The sequence below is a fragment of the Malania oleifera genome, chromosome 3 (assembly GCF_029873635.1).
Source record: "Malania oleifera isolate guangnan ecotype guangnan chromosome 3, ASM2987363v1, whole genome shotgun sequence".
Classification (NCBI taxonomy): Eukaryota; Viridiplantae; Streptophyta; class Magnoliopsida; order Santalales; family Ximeniaceae; genus Malania; species Malania oleifera.
In genome coordinates, this window is record NC_080419.1 from 24,872,179 (window position 1) to 24,891,296 (window position 19,118).

At 39.4% G+C, this 19,118-nt stretch overlaps 1 protein-coding gene across 1 annotated transcript; it reads left to right on the plus strand.

The window, feature by feature from the left end:
- Positions 1 to 1,526: 1,526 nt before the first annotated feature.
- Positions 1,527 to 2,344, plus strand: LOC131151217 (uncharacterized). Its single transcript, XM_058102469.1, has 2 exons — positions 1,527 to 1,903; positions 1,990 to 2,344. Exons 1-2 carry the CDS (start codon positions 1,527 to 1,529, stop codon positions 2,342 to 2,344), a joined length of 732 nt encoding a protein of 243 aa, XP_057958452.1.
- The last annotated feature ends 16,774 nt before the right edge of the window (positions 2,345 to 19,118 follow it).

Below are 19,118 nucleotides of genomic sequence, written 5' to 3' on the forward strand. Positions count from 1 at the left end.
AACCCTGATGGATGGATATGATAACCCAAATGATGGGTAGTGATATTGAGCACGGTATTGTTACTATTGGAGACAGTGCGACCACATGGACTCATGGAACGTGTAGCGTGATAGTCGACTGAGCTGTTTAGTAAAGTTTTTGTGCCTCCTGAATCTGGGACAAGGCTATAGGCTAGTCAGTCGTACTATAGATATGGGATGTATGAGATGATATTTTGATCTAACTGGGTCAGCCAATCGCAGTTAGATACAACCTTCAGGTTGCACAACCCTATTAATGGGGGGAAGTATGATATGGAGAAATATCCTTAGGGCAGCCATGAGTTACAGAAATGGATGTATCGGTTATTAAGGATACTTATGAGCTAGATGTGAAATGAAATGAAATGGAAATGGTAATGAAATGAAAATGGAAATGTGAATGAAATAGTTTGAGTTAATAATATAAATAATTAAAGTGAAATAAAACACTCCGCCCGAGGGCTTATTGAGTAAGGTGAGTGCCTAGATAAGTATCAGTTGTTGCCGAACCCAAGTTATTTGGGTAAGAATACAAACGATATCAAGGCAGAGGGAAGCTGCATGTATGGGCGAGTAAGCTTCCCTATTCTTAGGAACTTCGCTGTTAAACATAAATTGTGTATGAACGGATTTGGAAATGAAAGTAAAAGCTTATGAAAGCTTGTGTGTATATCTATATGATTGAAAATGAGGAAATGGTATATTTTCTCATAAGATATTATCACTGGAATGAATATATGTTATGATATAATGAATCTCATACTGTCACCCACTGTAGATAATTTATTCCGTCTTACTAAGATGTGTCTCACCCAATCATTAAATATTTCAGGAAACCGAGATAGACCTGGTGATAGAACTCCAAGATAGAGGGGAGCTGATACCCTAAGTAGACAGGGTGAGTGTCTGAGCTAGGGATGGAGGATTCCCTTAGAGTATTTTGTGTTTCTTTTGGGAATGTGTTAGTCATGTATATATGGATGATTAGTATTCTGGTATGTGTATTCGCTGTGGTATGTATATATATGAAATAATTTCCACTATTAGGTTTGTGTATAAGAGAATGATTGTGTGCCCAGTACCCACTTTGCGTCTGGTTATGTATTATGGTATCAGAGGTTGATGTGGCCGATATATGATTATATGTTATATGTTTTATATATATAAAAAAATGGTATGAAAAATTGGGGCGTCACAGGTTGGTATCAGAGCCTAGGTTGCTAGGTTTTGTAGACTTTAGTAAACAACGGAATACAATACTAGAGTATATAAATGGATTTTGATGAAAATAGTGGATGGATATTGATGAGATATGAGTCGGTTATTGTTAGAGGATGAGATTTAAATTTAGGGTTCTATTTTATGACCAGGAGGCAGGAGTTCTGTGGTTGTTTCTGTGTTTTTCCTGGGGTGACGATTTCAGGAAAACCATAGATACTATCATCGATTCTTGTTTCTAAGTGGTAGGATTGAATCTTAAATGAGGATTGAGTATATTAAAAGAAATGCCTGTAGCAAAATATTTTGCAGATTTTAGTATGTTGGGTGTGATAGTGAGTTATGATGAAAGAGTTCTGAAACCGCTTTATTCCATTTGCAGGATGGATCCTAGGAGTAGTAGTGCACATGCTGGGGGTGATGATGCAAGGCCTTCCAATATGGGTGGTGGAGATCATGATGCTGTATTACGTAGCGTCACCCAGCAGGCGATGGCAGAGATGGCTAAAGGTTTAGGGGAGCAGAACTGCACGATTGAGCAGTTCACGCATATGAGACCTCCATCATTCTCTGGAGGGGCTAACCCACTTGTGGCTGAGAACTGGGTTCAGGACATAGAGGATATGTTGACAGTTCTTTCATGTACAGATGAGTATAAAGTACTGTTTGTGACATTTAAATTGATGGGGGAGGCAAAGTGCTAATGGAGATCAGCGAGATTGTTGGAGAAATAGAGACCTGACCCTGTAGCGGTGATGTGGAGCCTCTTCAAGGAGATCTTTTTCAAGAGGTACTTCCTGCTACTATCAGAAGTGTGAAGGCAGTAGAGTTTTTGCACTTAACACAGGGACCGATGACAGTAAAGCAGTATGTAGCTAGATTCATTAAGTTGTCTCGGTTTGCTCCGTATTTGGTACTAGATGAGGAAAGGAAAGTGAGGAAGTTCGAAGAAGACCTGAGACAGAGTCTGTTTGAACAGGTTATAGGCTTTCGGGCTCAAATATTTGCAAAGGTAGTGGATAAAGTTGCAGTGATTGATGGTGGCCTTCAGAGAAGTGCTACAGCACAGAGTCGAGGAAAGAGGCCTGCACCTCCAAATGTTTAGGCAGGGTCCAGTCGAGGGCCTTAGAGGAGGCAGGATAGAAGGGGAGGATGGAGACAGGTAGTGGGAGATCGGGAAGTTCAGGGCAGGTAGATGCCCTTTTCTTGTCCTATATGCTACAGGAGACACCAAGGAGAATGCCGAGTCAGGGAGGTGATATGTTATCAGTGCCATCAGCTTGGGCACATGGTGAGAGATTGCCGAGAACCGCTACCTATTGCGCCTGTTCCTAGACCATACCGAGGGGGTCATCAGGCACCCCGAGGCAAACAATAGAGAAATATTGCCCCAGCAAGAGTCTACGCACTGGCATCGGGGGATGCTGAGGCGGCAAGAGATTTTGTGATAGGTACAGTTTCAATTCTGTCATTTATAGCTAGAGCTTTGGGTGTCAGTTTGTCAGTAACTACTCCGTCAAGGGCTGTGGGGATATGTGAGAAGGTACTCGAGAACTGTCCAGTATGTATTCAGGGGCGGTCTTTATTAGCTGATTTGGTGGTCTTTGATATGCATGGGTTTGAGGTGATACTGGGTATAGACTGGTTAGCTGCTCACTATGCTAGTATAGATTGTCATCAGAGGGAGGTAGTGTTCAGATCTCTAGGGGGACAGGAGTATAGATTTGTGGGGTCTTGTGTGCGCACCCCACCACAGTTGTTATCCGCCATTCAAGCGAGCTGGTTGCTGCTAGAGGGTTGTTAGGATTATTTAGCTTGTGTAAAGGAGATATCATAAGGGGAGTTGGGGTAAGAGGATATCCCAATAGTAAGGGATTTTTTTGATATTTTCCTCGAGGATTTGTCGGGACTACCTCCTAACCGTGAGGTAGAATTTACTATTGATTTGGTTTTGGGGACAGCGCCGATTTCGAAAGCGCCGTACAGAATGACACCAACATAGTTGAAAGAATCGAATAACCAATTGTAGGAACTATTAGATAAGGGATTCATTCGACCCAGTGTATCGCCCTGGAGAGCATCGGTATTATTTTTGAAAAATAAAGATGGGTCAATGAGAATGTGCATCGATTATCAGGAAATTAACCAAGTAACTATCAAGAATAAATACCTGCTTCCCTACATCGATGATTTGTTTGATCAAGTACAGGGGATAGAGGTTTTCTTGAAAATAGACTTACGATCTGGGTATCATTAGGTAAAGGTTAGAGCAGAGGATGTTTCAAAGACGGCATCTAGGACTCAATATGGCCATTATGAATTTTTGGTTATGCCATTTGGACTGACAAATGCTCCTGCAGTGTTTATGGATTTGATGAATAGGGTCTTTCATCAGTATCTGAACCAGTTTGTGGTGGTATTCATTAATAATATACTAGTATATTCAAAGAGCCCAGAGAAGCATGAGGAACATTTGAGAATAGTACTTCAGGTGCTGAGCGAAAGAAGATTGTATACAAAATTCAAGAAAAGCGAGCTCTGGCTAGAGCAGGTTACCTTCCTTTGACACGTGATATCCAAGGGTGGTATCTTAGTAGATCTGATTAAGATTGAGACGGTAGTAGATTGGGTCTGACCAAAGAATATGCAAGAAATCAAAAGTTTCTTGGGATTGGCTGGATACTACCGTAGATTTATTGATGATTTTTCTAAATTGTGAGGTCCTTTGACTAGATTGACCAGGAAAGGGGTGAATTTTGAGTGGTCTAAGGAATGTGAGCAGAGCTTCCAGGAGTTGAAGCAGCGACTCATCACTACACCGCTGTTGACGATTCCTTCAGGTGAAAAGGGTTTCGTGATTTACAGTGATGCATTGCATAAAACGGCTCAGAGGAGTGACATAGAGTTGGTAGAGCTTATGGAAAAAGTACAAGATGGTATAGAGGAATATTTTAGTATCTCATATGATGGAGCCTTGAGATTCCATACCAACCTGTGTGTACCTGCTGACCCTAAGATTAAGAAAGTGATTCTAGAGAAAGCACACCAATCCCTGTATATGGTGCATCCTGGTAGCACTAAAATGTATAGGGATCTTCAGGAGTCTTTTTGGTGAAGCGAAATGAAAAAAGAGATCACCGAGTTTGTGGCACAGTGTTTGATATACTAGCAGGTGAAAGATGAGCATCAGAGACCGGTGAGGTCATTGCAGCCGCTGTATATTCTTGAGTGGAAATGAGAGCATATAACAATGGATTTTGTCACTGGGTTACCACCGGCACTACATGGACAGGACTCCATTTGGGTAATCATGGATTAACTAACGAAGACTACCCATTTCCTGCCTATCAAAGCTAACTACTCCTTAAATAGACTGGCAGAGTTGTATATATAGGAGATAGTTAGAATGCATGGAGTGCCAGTGTCCATAGTTTCAGATTGAGACCCATGGTTCACATCCCGTTTCTGGAGGAGTTTGCAAGGAGCCATAGGTTCTCGGTTATCGTTCAGTGCAGCATTTCATCCTCAGCCAGATGGGAAAACGGAGAGAACGATACATATATTGAAGGATGTGCTTCGTGCATGTGTGCTGGACTTTGGAGGCAGTTGGATACGATATATACCACTAGTCGAGTTTGCATATAATAACAGTTATCAGGCTATCATTGGGATGACACCATTTGAGGCATTTTATGGTAGGAGGTGCGAATCCCCATTATATTGGGATGACATTGGGGAGAGACAGATATTGGGGCTAGAGCTAATACAATAGACTCAGGATAAAGTCAGACTCATCAGAAATAGGATCAGAACAGCACAGAGTCGGCAGAAGAGTTATGTAGATACTCATCGACGAGAATTAGAGTTTGACGCAGGGAATCACATATTTCTAAGGGTGGCACCGTTGAAAGGAATTATGAGATTTAGGAGGAAGGGTAAACTAAGTCCTAAGTATATTGGACCATTCGAGATTCTTGAAAGAGTGGGTCCAGTTGCCTACAAGTTGGCATTACCGCTGATTTTGACTAGAATTCATGATATATTTCATGTTTCCATATTGTGGAAATATGTCTCAAATCCCTTCCATGTGATCAAATATGAAGCACTGGAGCTTGGTGATGTCTTGTCTTATGAGGAAGTGCTAGTGCAGATTTTGGATAAGAAAGAACAGGAGCTGCGTACGAAAAGCATACCACTGGAAAAAGTTATGTGGTGCGACCATGCAGTAGAGGAAGCTTCTTGGGAATCAAAGGAGCAGATGCATCAGAGATACACACACCTGTTTAGTGGGAACCAGAGTTAATTTATATATGTATTTTGATTTGTATAGTATAAGATAGATAGTATTTTGGTAATTAATTGAAAATGGTTTTGAGGTAAATTTTCTTTCAATGGTTGTAATCTCCAAAAACCCCTATGTAACCATGGTATTCCTCCGCCATAAGTGAGAGTGATTAATAAAATAGGGGTGTTTTTCTTTAAGAGTGGAAATGTGAAAAATGACAAATTTCGAGGATGAAATTTTATAAGGAGAGGAGAATGTAGAGACCCAGAAAAGTTATTCATGGATAATAATAATAATAATAAAGGAAAGAGAAGGGGAAGGAAATTTTAAAGGGGGAGAAAACAAGGCTTCGTCAACAAACTAAAAGTCTTCATCGACGAATGTCTCATAGATTTCGACGATAAGGTACATGTTTCCCGTCGACGAGAAGATACCGAGATTTTTGGGAATTTTAGGAAAATTTCATGTTCATCGATGAAATAGCCTCCTTGTCAATGAAGTGCCTTCAAAGGTTCGTCGACAATTTACTTGAACTCGTCAATGAACATCGGCCTATATATTTACAAACCCTCATTTCTAGCAACATTTTATCTCTCCTCTCACTCTCTTTCTCTAGAAACTCGAAACCCTTACCTTCTCTCTTCGTTTCCGGCTTCGTTACAACCCAGATTGACGATCGAGAACCGCCACGAGGTTCCTGGGAAGATTCTCTGCAACATAAGCGGAGTGGATTTTTAGTTTGGAGTTCACGGGCATCATCCCAAAATCAGGGTAAGTAAGAGATTTTGAGGTTTAATGGGTTGTTTGAAGCATTTGAAATTTGGGAAGTATTATACAAAAATTGTTGTGGGAAATAAGTTGACTGATTTGGTAAAAATGTGATTTTTAGGCTTTTGAGCTGTGAACACCGAGGAGCATCATATTTAGGGTGTTAGTGGACCTCTTAGTAAGTCAGCTAAAGGGAATAAATTATTACAGTTGATTTGAGAAATACTGATTGAGTTATTATATGAAATGACATTCTGATATTTTACCTAAAATTTATTATGATATAAATACCAGATGAAATTTGTGTGACATATGATTTATATTAAGATATGTTTAAATCTGGGTTAAATGATTTACACTGAGAATATGAGATTATGAAATGTGAATTGAGATATGAAATTTGAAATGGGGAAATGATAAAAGTGATTATGTACCGAAAAGTATATATTCTGAGAAATGATGAAACATAAGATATGAAAATTTTTTACTAAGAAATGTGTATTATGTGAAACGGGATATGTATATGTTGTAGTAACCCGAACAAAAATAAAATAAAATAATAAATAAATAAATAAAATTTTAATAAATATATTGGAGGAGATATATTTAGATATTTATATATAAATATCTTGAAGGAAATATTTTTTAGATATTTATATATAAATATCTTGGAAGAGATATTTTAGTTACTTAAGAGCTAAGTTATATATATATTTTTTATATAACTCTCTCTCTCTCTCTCTCTCTCTCTCTCTCTCTCTCTCTCTCTCTCTCTCTCTCTCTCTCTCTCTCTCTCACTTTGATCTTTCATCGATCATTGCCCGTTTCAATGATCAGAAGTTACCACGAGGATCAGGGAGTGAATATCTACAAGTCTAGCAGAACGAATTCTCGAACTCGGGAAAAAGCTAGGGTTCAGTTTTCGAGCATCTCGGGTTGTTTTTCAAGAAATAGGTAAGAGGATCTAGTTAAGTCAGCTTTTTAATGATTTTGAACCATACGAAATGTTTACGGAGTAAGTGTATTTATGTTTTTAGTTGAGGTTTCAAAAATCGACCATTCAAAAGGTCATTTTTCAAACCTAGGATATATGGTATCCTACTTTAAGTACAAAGGAGCGGTGGGAAGGCTGGTTTTATGTTTTTAAACCATAAATACTATGTTTTCATGGTTGCCTACGGGTTATGTTTAAAGTACAGGAGATTGTGTGGCAGGTGAATAGTATGTATGTATTATGTTATAACCGAAATGATGAATGTTTGTGAAATACTGAACTGTTTGCGAAATATACTGCAACTGCTTGTAAAAATACAGGATGATGTTTACGGCCGTGAGGGCTAGGTATATGTTTAATGGTTGTGAGCCAAGTATGATATGACAGCCAAGGGCAGGAAGTTACATGTCAGGTTTTATATGAAATTATTATGAAATATGGTTTTATTACTTAAATTTGATATGCTTTGGGAACCCTGATGGACCATTATGTCAGGAGCACAGTACCGTTGCTAGGATTTATACATGTGACCATGTGCGCCACACTGTACTGCAAGAGTGGTGTGGTGGTCTATACCGATTAGCCTCGGTAGAGGGTGTACCATACCTGGAAGGCCGGACCTTCAGGACACGGTAGGGCGATCGGGGCACACAAGTATGTTGTGGATGCCTGCGTAGTCGGAGTTATGATGCGAATGAATGTTGACTTTGTGTGGGTTGATCACCCCAGGCTTAGTCTAGCCTTCAGGCAGCACAACCCTAACCATAGGGGTTTATACATGGCGTTAGTACCAGGAGGTGTCTTTTATGCATATTTGTACATTTATGTAAATGATGATGTTATGAAATGAATGAAGTATTTATGTAAGGAAAACGAAACGAATATTTCCAACTGTATGTATGTATGTATAATGTTAAGATAGTTATTTTTGGTTATATGAAGAATGAATGTTTTCTGTAAGAACTAAAAGCATGCTGCCCACACACTGATATTACCTTGATCACCCTTACTGAGAAGTGTCTCACCCCAATATACAAATCATCTTTTCGGGAAACTATAGGTATCGTGCTTAGCAGGATCATAGGGTGAAAGTTAGATTAGTTCCTTTTTGAGAGTGACTGTAAGAACTTTGGCATATGTAAGTTATGTTGTCAGGCTCAGGGCTTGTATTATGGTCGTATGGACCGAACTAGTTGTCTAGTTTTGGTCGGATTCTAATATGGATGCTTGGAAACCTTTATGTATGAACGAACTTAGAACTCTGTTAATGTATGTATGGAAAATGTTTCATTACTTCCACTACATTATTATTAAATGATTTGGTATCAAGTACGCAGACGTCACTTTAGTAGCACCCCGGGCCCATGTGGCGGGACGGGGCTTTATATATGTATTTATGAGATGAAATGAGTGTTGAATTGATGAAATACCATTGAAATGATGAAATGAGTTGTGATTACGAAAAATGTGAACATTGCAATGAAAATTATGAGGACCTGCTATTTTTAGGACTTTTTTTTTATTTTCTAAATATAATAAATGTCATCTATTTGTAATACTAAAAATAACATCCCAGGCCCAAAGAGTACTGAGGAAATTCTGTCTGTCATACATATCTAAGCAACGGTACACAAAATTGGGAATTACTATGTACAATACAATACCAGAAAACTATAGAACTCTGAAATATAATTACAATACAAAATACCCAGTGACGTCACTATATTTTGGAAACTATCCCAAAACACTATTATTTCAGAAATACCTACCCTTCCCACAAGGGAAGCTCAAATAAACCTCTACCCGCGAGCCTGATCTGCTCGCCTAGCTGGATCTCCTGAAAAATGATAAGTCACTGGGATGAGACAACGCTCAGTAAGTGGAAATATGCTATTACTAGTGTGTGGCGGCTAAGTTAAATATATTTTAAATACTGAAATAATATCGTAATTTGAGAAAACTGATAAACTGTACAAAATATATCTATCTATCATGTAATATTTAAAATATGCCTGTGTATCTGAGTTGCTATCTGAAAGTACTTCTAGTATAATAATATAAATTGCTGTTGTGTGATATATCTGTACATAGGAACTTCTGCTATACCCTGGGATCTGTATATCATGATATATCCCCTTATGATAGGGTTGTGCGGCCCGTAGGCTGGACTTACTCTGGTTGGCCTACCAGGCAAGTCAATTTATATTTGTACATCCACCGATCTGTAATGGTCTATGAAGATCCTAGCCCACTGCAATCTCTCCGGGCTATATCAAACCTCTATCATCGTCTAACCGGCTACCTCAACCCAGCGTGCTAGGGAGACTGCAATCTCTCCTAGCACGGTTAGACAGAATCCACAAGTTAACTGAGTCATGTGGTTGTACGTGTCTAAAACTAGCAACGGTACCATGCTCTGCTATAAATATATCTATCTATAATTTCCACAGGGGTCTGTAACTGTGTAATACTGTATACATATATAAATATATAACAATCTTGCTGCTTTTAACATGATTTCAAAAACAACCATAACACTATATTTCTGAGCTATATTATCTGAGATATCTGACTGAAATATATATATATATATATATATATAGATATATATATATATATTATCTATCTGTATCATCTGTGCTTTCTGTCTGTACTATATGTAATGTATGTATAAAAATATCTATATATAATATTTGTATGTTATGTATATAATATCTGTATCCTTTATATATAATATTTGTGTGCTCTGTATATCTGCTGTAGCATCTTGATGCTATCACTGTATAATCTGTCTGAATAAACTGTTTGAGTGTTATGGTCTAGAAATCATGTTTTTCTCTGAAAATACTGTAAGTCTCATTCATTTCTAATATTATGAAATATCTGAATATCTGTATATCTGTAACACTGTAAAATCTATATATAGGGTACTGTAATAAATTCATGCCACACATTTGAATAAACGTAGTCTCATGCTTAATTTCTGTAATTCTGCTATAGAATAATATTCATAATTCTCTGGAAAATAATCTGATGTACATGCTTGTAAATACTCATTCATAATATTTTGTATACATATTAAAAATTGCTAGTATAGCATATTTCCCTTACCTTAAATCTAAAAAGCCCCTACAAAATTCTAGCTCTATACCTGTAGGGTTCCTAACTCAACATCTTGAAAACAATATCCCCCAGAACAAAACATCGGTATTTCCTTACCTACAACATTTCTTACAACTACAAGGAAGACATAATCTGAATAAAATGCCTTACCCTAGATTTGGGATGGATTTCAAATCAACTTTCCCCACTATCTGCTCCGGCAGACTTGTAGAGAACTTCTCCAGGAGCATCGTGGTGGCCTCAGATCTTCAATCCGGTGAGAAATGGGGCCAGGATCGAAGAGAGAAGGCAAAGGGGTCATAGGAGAGAGAGAGAGAGAGAGAGAGGAGGGTTCTACACTGAATATTTTGATTAAAAATCCAAGTTTCAGCTATTTATAGGAATGGATTAGTCGATGACACACGTCACCTCGTCAACGAGTTTTTAAGTAATTTCATCGATGAACCCTACCTCCTTGTCGACGAAATTCAAATTGCCTAAAAACCCTCTCTTGGTATCTTCTCGTCGATGAGGCGTGGCTTCGTCGACTAGGCCCTGTGTAAAAATTTTTAAGTCATTATATTCAAAGTGCAATTTGCGTTCATCAACGAAGTCTGCTGTCTCCTTCTGTTTCTGTTTCCATCTCCCTTTTTTTTATTATTTAAATACCATCATTCTTCGGGTTGTTACAAAAATGCTGCAATGAGATTAATGATGTGTGAATACTGGTATGCAAATATGAATATAAGAATATGAGAATGGGAAATATTGTAATGTAAAATTCTGCAATATGAATATTGAATGTGAGAATTGAAATGTGAAATTCTGAAATATGAGTACAGAAATGTGAATGATGAAATGTCAATACCGCATAATGATTGCGAGTATGTGGTAGTGATCACCCTTATGGATGGATATGAAAACCCTAATGATGGGTAGTGATATTGAGCACGGTACAATTGCTATTGGAGATGGTGCAACCACATGGACTCGTGGAGTGTGTAGCGTGATAGTCGACTGAGCTATTTAGTAGAGTTGTTGTGCCCCTTGAATCTGGATCACGGCTATAAGCCAGCTAGTCGTACTACAAATACGAGATATATGAGATAATATTTGGATCTAACCGGGTCGGCTAACTGCGGTTAGATCCAGCCTTCAGGTCGCACAACCCTATTCATGGGGGGAAGCATGACGTGGAGAGATATCCTTAGAGCAGCCATGAGTCACAGACACGGATGTATCAGTTATTGAGGATACTTATGATGTCACGCTCCGAACCCGCGGATGGGTCCCAGGTGTGATTTTAGTAACCTAACATGTCTTTGTATCAGTTTAAAACACACATGATACTATACTGAATTAGGGTCCAACCCCGTAGGGTACACGTGAACCCTATACACATTCACTTACATATCCATACTCATCAAATACGCAGCGGAAATGTTCTTTTTATACATACATCATAGCATACCAGAGTTTATACAGAACTAAAATATACGTTCCCAAAATTATAATACATATTCCGGGTGTCTACAAAATCCAACAATGACAACCCGGTTACAAAACCCGCATCTACACAGATACTAAATGTAGCTAAACGACATCTCCGCTTTCAGACACTAGGATGCTAGTTTCAACTACCCGAAGGACTTGAAAAACATTTGTATATTCGGGGTGAGACACCTCTTAGTAAGGAAGAAAGCAGGTTATATGAGTGTGTGGCATACGAATGTTATTTTGGCATAAAACATAACACAATACAATACAGTTTAATACAGTTCCAGTATTTTTCACAAATCCATTCCAGTACATATAATACCAAACATACGGTCAGTGTCATCACACTCAAGCACCTGAAACCCTACAATAACCGAAGTCTCACGGCGATATCATTGCTAATACGGTGTAACTCACACCCATCGGTGACCAGCTAGAAAAAACAAACGATATTTCACACCCTCGGATATAGAGTCGGACACTCTCATCCACGGTAATTAGCTGAGACATGGCGTTAGCATATGGTAATTAGCTGCCCCTAACTGATTCAGCGTACGATAATTAGCCGCCCCTAGCTGATTTACAAAACCCTGAACAATTTTGGAACTCATGTCTCTATACTCATCAGCGTACGGTAATTAGCCGCCCCTAGCTGTTTTTAAAAAAACCTAGAACATTTACATACGACATTTCATTCCTCACTTATTTGAGTATACAACAAATCATATCGTTTTTTCAGTTCAAGAATATAGTTTAATACAAATATGGGTACGATCATCTCAATGCTACAGTTTTAATACAACATACGGTTTCTCCAACAAAATATAGATGATACTTGAGACCCTCAAATTTTCCTAAAAATCGTAACGCTAAAATCCCACATTTTCACCTGATAGATTTTCCCAAATAAGTAATCAAAACATACATATGATCGTAACCTACAAGTTTACCGATCCCGATTTCAAAAATAACTGATATAAGTAGAATCCCCTAACCTTTTCCCGAATACCAAAATAAGAACTCTATAGCTCCAAAACTAAGAACCGAGTCCCCAAAACCTAAACATCCAAGAGCTATACTTTACAGCAATTCTTACTACTACACATACACCGAAATGAAATTGAAATCGGACCCTTACCTCGGTTTTGGGTCAAAACCCGAAAATCCTCGAAACAAAGATCTAATCCACTATTCTTGAAGAGATTCCTCCCTTAAACCATGCAGTAATGTCGGATCATTGAATCAAGTGATGAACAATGAAGAATCGAAGAGAGAGAGAGAGAGAGAGAGATCCTGCTGGTTTTAGAGAGAGAGAGAGAGAGAGAAAGATTGAGGTTTCTTAGCAATGAAGCAAGTGAAATAGATATTTATAACCCCTTTGACCTGACCAACCTCATCGATGAGATGGCGTCTTCGTCGACGAATCATCCATACATTTTGTCGACGAACCGGCTCCTTCGGTGACGAACACTATTCCGATATTTTACAACACGTTCAATATCTCTTCGTCGAAGAGGTTCTAAATTTTGGCGGCGAAGAGTACGAGGGCCTTCGTCGATGAGAACAAGGGTTTCGTCGATGAAGCCTGCAAAATTTACCTTTCTACTTTTTTTTTTCATTTATTCAATCTATATACCTTGGGTCGGGTTCTTACAACCTCCCCTCCTTACAAAAATTTCGTCCTCGAAATTTGTAATCTCTCACTTACCAACTCATTATATACCTAAATGCATACCTAACTCTGGGAAGAGCCGGTAGCCACCCACATAGCACCCCCATCCCAAATACATATATACCCTCACTTATGACAAAGGAATACCGTGGTTACATACATACACTATCTTGGGAGCTCATAATATCACATACTCTCCCAGAGACTAACCACGCAATACTATTAAGATAACAAAGTATTACATATATACATACATACCCATACCAACCCCGCTATCACAATTACTACTCAGAACAACTGCGGATATTTCTGGCGTATTTCCGTCTCTAACTCCTAAGAAGTCTCCTCAACCGCGTGATTTTGCCACAATACCTTCACTAACGGTATCTCCTTGGTATGCAACTTCTAAACTTTACGGTCCAGAATCTGAATGGGTATCTCCTCATACTCCAAAGCATCCCCAATCTTTAAGGACTTGTAAGTAATCACATGCGATGGATCCGGCATGTACCTTCTCAACATGAATACATGAAACACATCATGAATCCTCGAGAGCGCTGGGGGAAGTGCAATCTGGTAGGCCACTAGACCCACTCGTTTGAGTATCTCAAATGGTCCGATATTCCTCGAGCTCAGCTTGCCCTTCTTCCCGAATCTCATCACCCCTTTCATCGAAGCGATTCTCATAAATATCTTATCCCCAACCTCGAATTCCAACTCACAATGGCGAACATCTGTGTAACTCTTCTGCCAACTCTAAGGTAATTCAATCCTACCTGATCAATCTGACCTTCTCAAACACCTATTGTACGAGTTTAGGACCCAATATCTGCCATTCACCGACCTCATCCCAATACAAAGGAGACTGACACCTTCGACCATACAATGCCTTGAACGGTGCCATCCCGATACTAGCTTGGAAGTTATCGTTATAGGCAAATTCCACTAATGATAGAAAATGAATCCAACTACCACCGAAGTCTAATACACAAGCCTATAACATATCCTCCAAGATCTATATCGTCCTCTCTGACTGTTCATTGTTTTGGGGTAGAATGTTGTACTGAATGTAAGCTTCATCCCCAGTGCTTCCTATAAGCTCTTCCAAAATCGAGAAGTGAACCTCGGGTCTCGATCTAAAACAATGGACACCGGTACCCTATGCATTCTAACTATCTCCTGCACGTACAACCCTGCTAGCTTACTCAAAGAGTAGCTAACCTTCATCAGTATAAAGTGAGCAGATTTTGTCAACTTGTCCACGATTACCTAGATGGCATTCTGCCCGTGTAATGCTGGTGGTAACCCGGTGACAAAGTCCATGGAGATGTGCTCCCATTTCCACTCTGGGACACTGAATGGCTGCAACGGCTCTGCCAGGCTCTGATGTTCAGCTTTCACCTATTAACACGTCAGACAATGCTCAACAAATCGAGCAATCTCCCGTTTCATGTCATTCCACCAGAAAGATTCGCGCAAATCCCGATACATCTTTGTACTACCTAGATGTGCCATATACAAAGAACAATGTGCCTCCACTAGAATCGTCCTCTTTATTCCCTCGTCGTTTGGAATACACAACCTAGTCTCAGACCTCAGCACACCTCCCTCAGAGATGTTAAAATCTGCAACCAACCCTTGCTGCACTTTCTCTTCAACCTCGACTAACTCCGCATCATTAGCCTACGCGACTTGAATTATCTCAAATAATGTAGGCTGGATCACCAAGCTAGCAATGAAAGCCTGATGATTACCATCCAACAACTCCACACCAAGACTTTCCAGATCCCGTCTAATATGATGTTAACCTACTACTGTAGATACTGACGCATGCTCTAACTTCCGACTCAACGCATCAGCTACTATGTTAGCTTTTCCCGGGTGATAGCTAATCGTGCAATCATAGTCCTCGATCAGTTCTAGCCACCTCCTCTGCCTCATGTTCAACTCCTTCTGTGTGAAAAAGTATCTCGGGCTCTAGTGGTCTGTGAAGATCTCACACTGTACACCGTACAAGTAGTATCTCCAGATCTTCAACGCATATATTACTGCCGCCAACTCCAGATCGTGCATAGGGTAATTCTTCTCATACTCCTTGAGTTTCCAAGAAGCATAAGCAATTTCCTTACCTTGTTGCATCAGCACACATCCCAACCCTCCGGCGATGCGTCGCTATAAATCATAAAACTACAATCTCCAGAGGGATGGTTAAAACCAAAGCAGTGACTAGTTGGTGTTTCAACTCCTGGAAACTCTGCTCGCACTCGTCGGTCCAATCAAACATCACATCCTTCCTCGTTAACTGTTTTAGAGGGCCAGATAACTTAGAGAATCCCTCCACGAACTGCCGGTAATACCCAGCCAGTCCTAGGAAACTCCGAACATCCTATACGCTCTTCGGTGTCACCCAATCAACCACTGCTTCTATCCTATCAGGATCAACTAAGAAACCACCTTTCGACATGACATGGCCTAGAAATGCGACTTGATTCAGCCATAACTCTCATTTCTTCAGCTTAGCATACAACTTTTTCTCCCACAATACCTGAAGTACCAACCTCAGATGGTTTTCATGTTCTTTCAAACTCCTAGAGTATACCAGAATGTTGTCAATGAACACTACTACCAATTGATCCAGGTATTCAAGGAAAACTCTGTTCATTAGGTCCATAAATACCGCCAGAGCGTTAGTCAACCCGAAAGGCATAACTAAGAACTCGTAGTGACCGTATATGGTTTGAAAAGCAGTCTTCGCAACATCCTCAGTCCTAATTTTCACTTGATGATACCCTGACCGTAAATCGATCTTCAAAAAGACATGCGTTCCCTACAACTGGTCAAACAGATCATCTATATGAGGCAACAGGTATTGCTTCATCACTGTTACCTTGTTGATCTCATGGTAATCAATGCACATTCGCATCGACTCATCCTTCTTCTTCACGAACAATACTAGAGATCCATAGGGCAAAACACTAGCTCGGATAAACCCCTTTTCCAGTAGTTCATGTGTAACGACCTGCTATTTAACTTGGGTTTTTTTTTTTTTTTTTTTTCATACTGTAAAATTTACAATGCTCTGATACCAAACTGGATTAAACCCAACCATCAACCTAAGCAGCGAGAAGTGGAAATCAAATGAACATAACCATATATAATTATATACAATACCAGAGTGCTAAAATGTTTCCCAAAATATACATGCATGACTGTTTCCCAAAATACCCTTAACTGGCTAGGGTTACACAAAAAAAATACTCCCAAAAATACTCACACTACTGTCAGAGCAATACTGAGGCCCCTCTATCTGCAAGCCTTATCTGCGAGCCTACTTGGATCACCTAAAAAATGTTAAAGTAATTGGGATGAGCCAACGCTTAGTAAGACGAAATATGCTATTGCTAGTGTGTGACAATTGAGTTACAATACTGTAAAAATCTATTACTATATAATCATGTATCACTGCATCTGTAAATATAATACCAGTAATATAAACTATCACCTTTTTCCTGTTGCTTAACATATCTGTACTTTAGGTTTCTACTCAAAATACTTCTGATATATATAAGTATATTTTCTGTCTCTGTAAATCTGTATATACATAATAATAACTGAAAACTTCCCTGTGGATAACTGTGTGTCATGATTTAACCTCCCATGACAAGTTTGTGCGGCCCGTAGGCGGGATCTATCTTGGCTAGCTGTCCAAAGATAAACCACTATACTCCATCGGTCTGATTAGCCCTCCTCAACCCATATCTGATGAGGAGCCTGTCCACTCATGGGCTCTATACGATCGACCTTTATACCACATATTATCTGAATAGGTGGTTGCACTCTATACTGTATATAGCTACGGTACCGTGCTCTGTAATTTGTAATGGTCCAACAGGATCTGTTACTATATAATACATCTCTATATACAACTATCTGTTTTACCATGATTCTGTAATAACTGTATAAACCATGACGCTGTGATGAACTGTATCTGTATCGACTGTATTTTATGAAATGAACCATAAAGTTGTATGTCATGGTACTGTAATCTGTATCTGTATCAACTATATAACCATGGTATTCTCTAATTACTATAAAACATATCCACTTTATGTATATTATGTAAAACATAACTCAGGAAAATATTGTAAAATATATTTCTGTATTATATATATATATTCTCAAACCACACAGTAATTTTAAAACATATTTAACATACTTGATAAGCTGTGTAAATTTCTTCTGTGAACAATAATCTGGTAAAAATGTATATTTATACTGAAACATACTAGAATCACCTAGCATAGTATATTTCCCTTACCTGACTATTAAAAAGCCCTTATCGTATACCGGTCCTACCCCCGCAGGGTTTCCTACACGACACCCTGAAAATAACATTCGCCAAAACAGAATATCAATATTTCTTTGCCTACATCATTTCCTACAACTGCCAGAAGACCAAAATTTGACTAAAAGGTCTTACCTTGATTTTGGGAAGAAATTCGACTTGATCCCACCGACGATCCGCCCTAGCAAAATTGAAGAGAACTTCGCCAGGAGTGTCGTGGTGGCCTCAAATCATCGATACAACGACTGACAGGGTCGAAATCAAAGAGAGAAGGGGGTGGAGCCGTAGGAGAGAGAGAGAGGAGAGGGTTTCGGTGAGATTTCTGTGCAAGAAAATGAGTTTAGCACTATTTATACTGCGGGATTTGTTGACGAGCCACGTCACCTCGTTGACGAGTCCTGTAGAACATTCGTCGACGAACCTGCACCCTCGTCGATGAATTTCAGACTTCGAAAAATCCTCTCTCGGTACGTTCTCGTCAATGAAACTTGCCCTCGTCAATGAGACCCTCTCGTACCCTCGTCAACGAATCCCCTGTGTTCGTCGACGAGGTAATGAGAAAATCCCCTAGGTTATTATATTCAAAATGCAATGTCATCGACAAATGCAGAGCGTTCGTCGACAAAGTCAACTGCCTCCTTGTATTAGTGTTTTCATTTCTCTCCCTCTTTATTATTTAAATACCATTATTCTTTGGGTCGTTACATCATGCAACTGCTCCTTCAACTCCCTAAGTTCAGTTGGACACATCCGGTATGGAGCTTTAGAAATCAGCGCCTTACCTAGCAGCAGATCAATAGCGAACTCCACCTCTCGATCAGGAGGTAAACAGGGTAAGGCTTCCGGGAATACATCTGAAAATTCATTAACCACTCGGATATCTTCAAGTTTCGCATCATCCCAAGGTAGTACCTTCACGCAAGCTAGGTACCCCTAACAACCCTCCAAGGGTAACCTTCTCACCTGTATAGTTGATAAAATCTGTGGTTTCGAACGCACACATGATCCTATGAAGTCATACCCCTGCTCCCCAGGAGGCCTAAGCACTACTACCTTCCTACGACAATCAATCACCGCATAACTAGAGCATAGCCAATCCATCCCCAGTATGACGTCAAATCCATACATGTCGTACACTACTAGGTTCCTCGGTAGCAGTCTTCCCTAAATAACCACTGGGCAGTTTCCCAACATCTTACTACAAATCTTTACACTC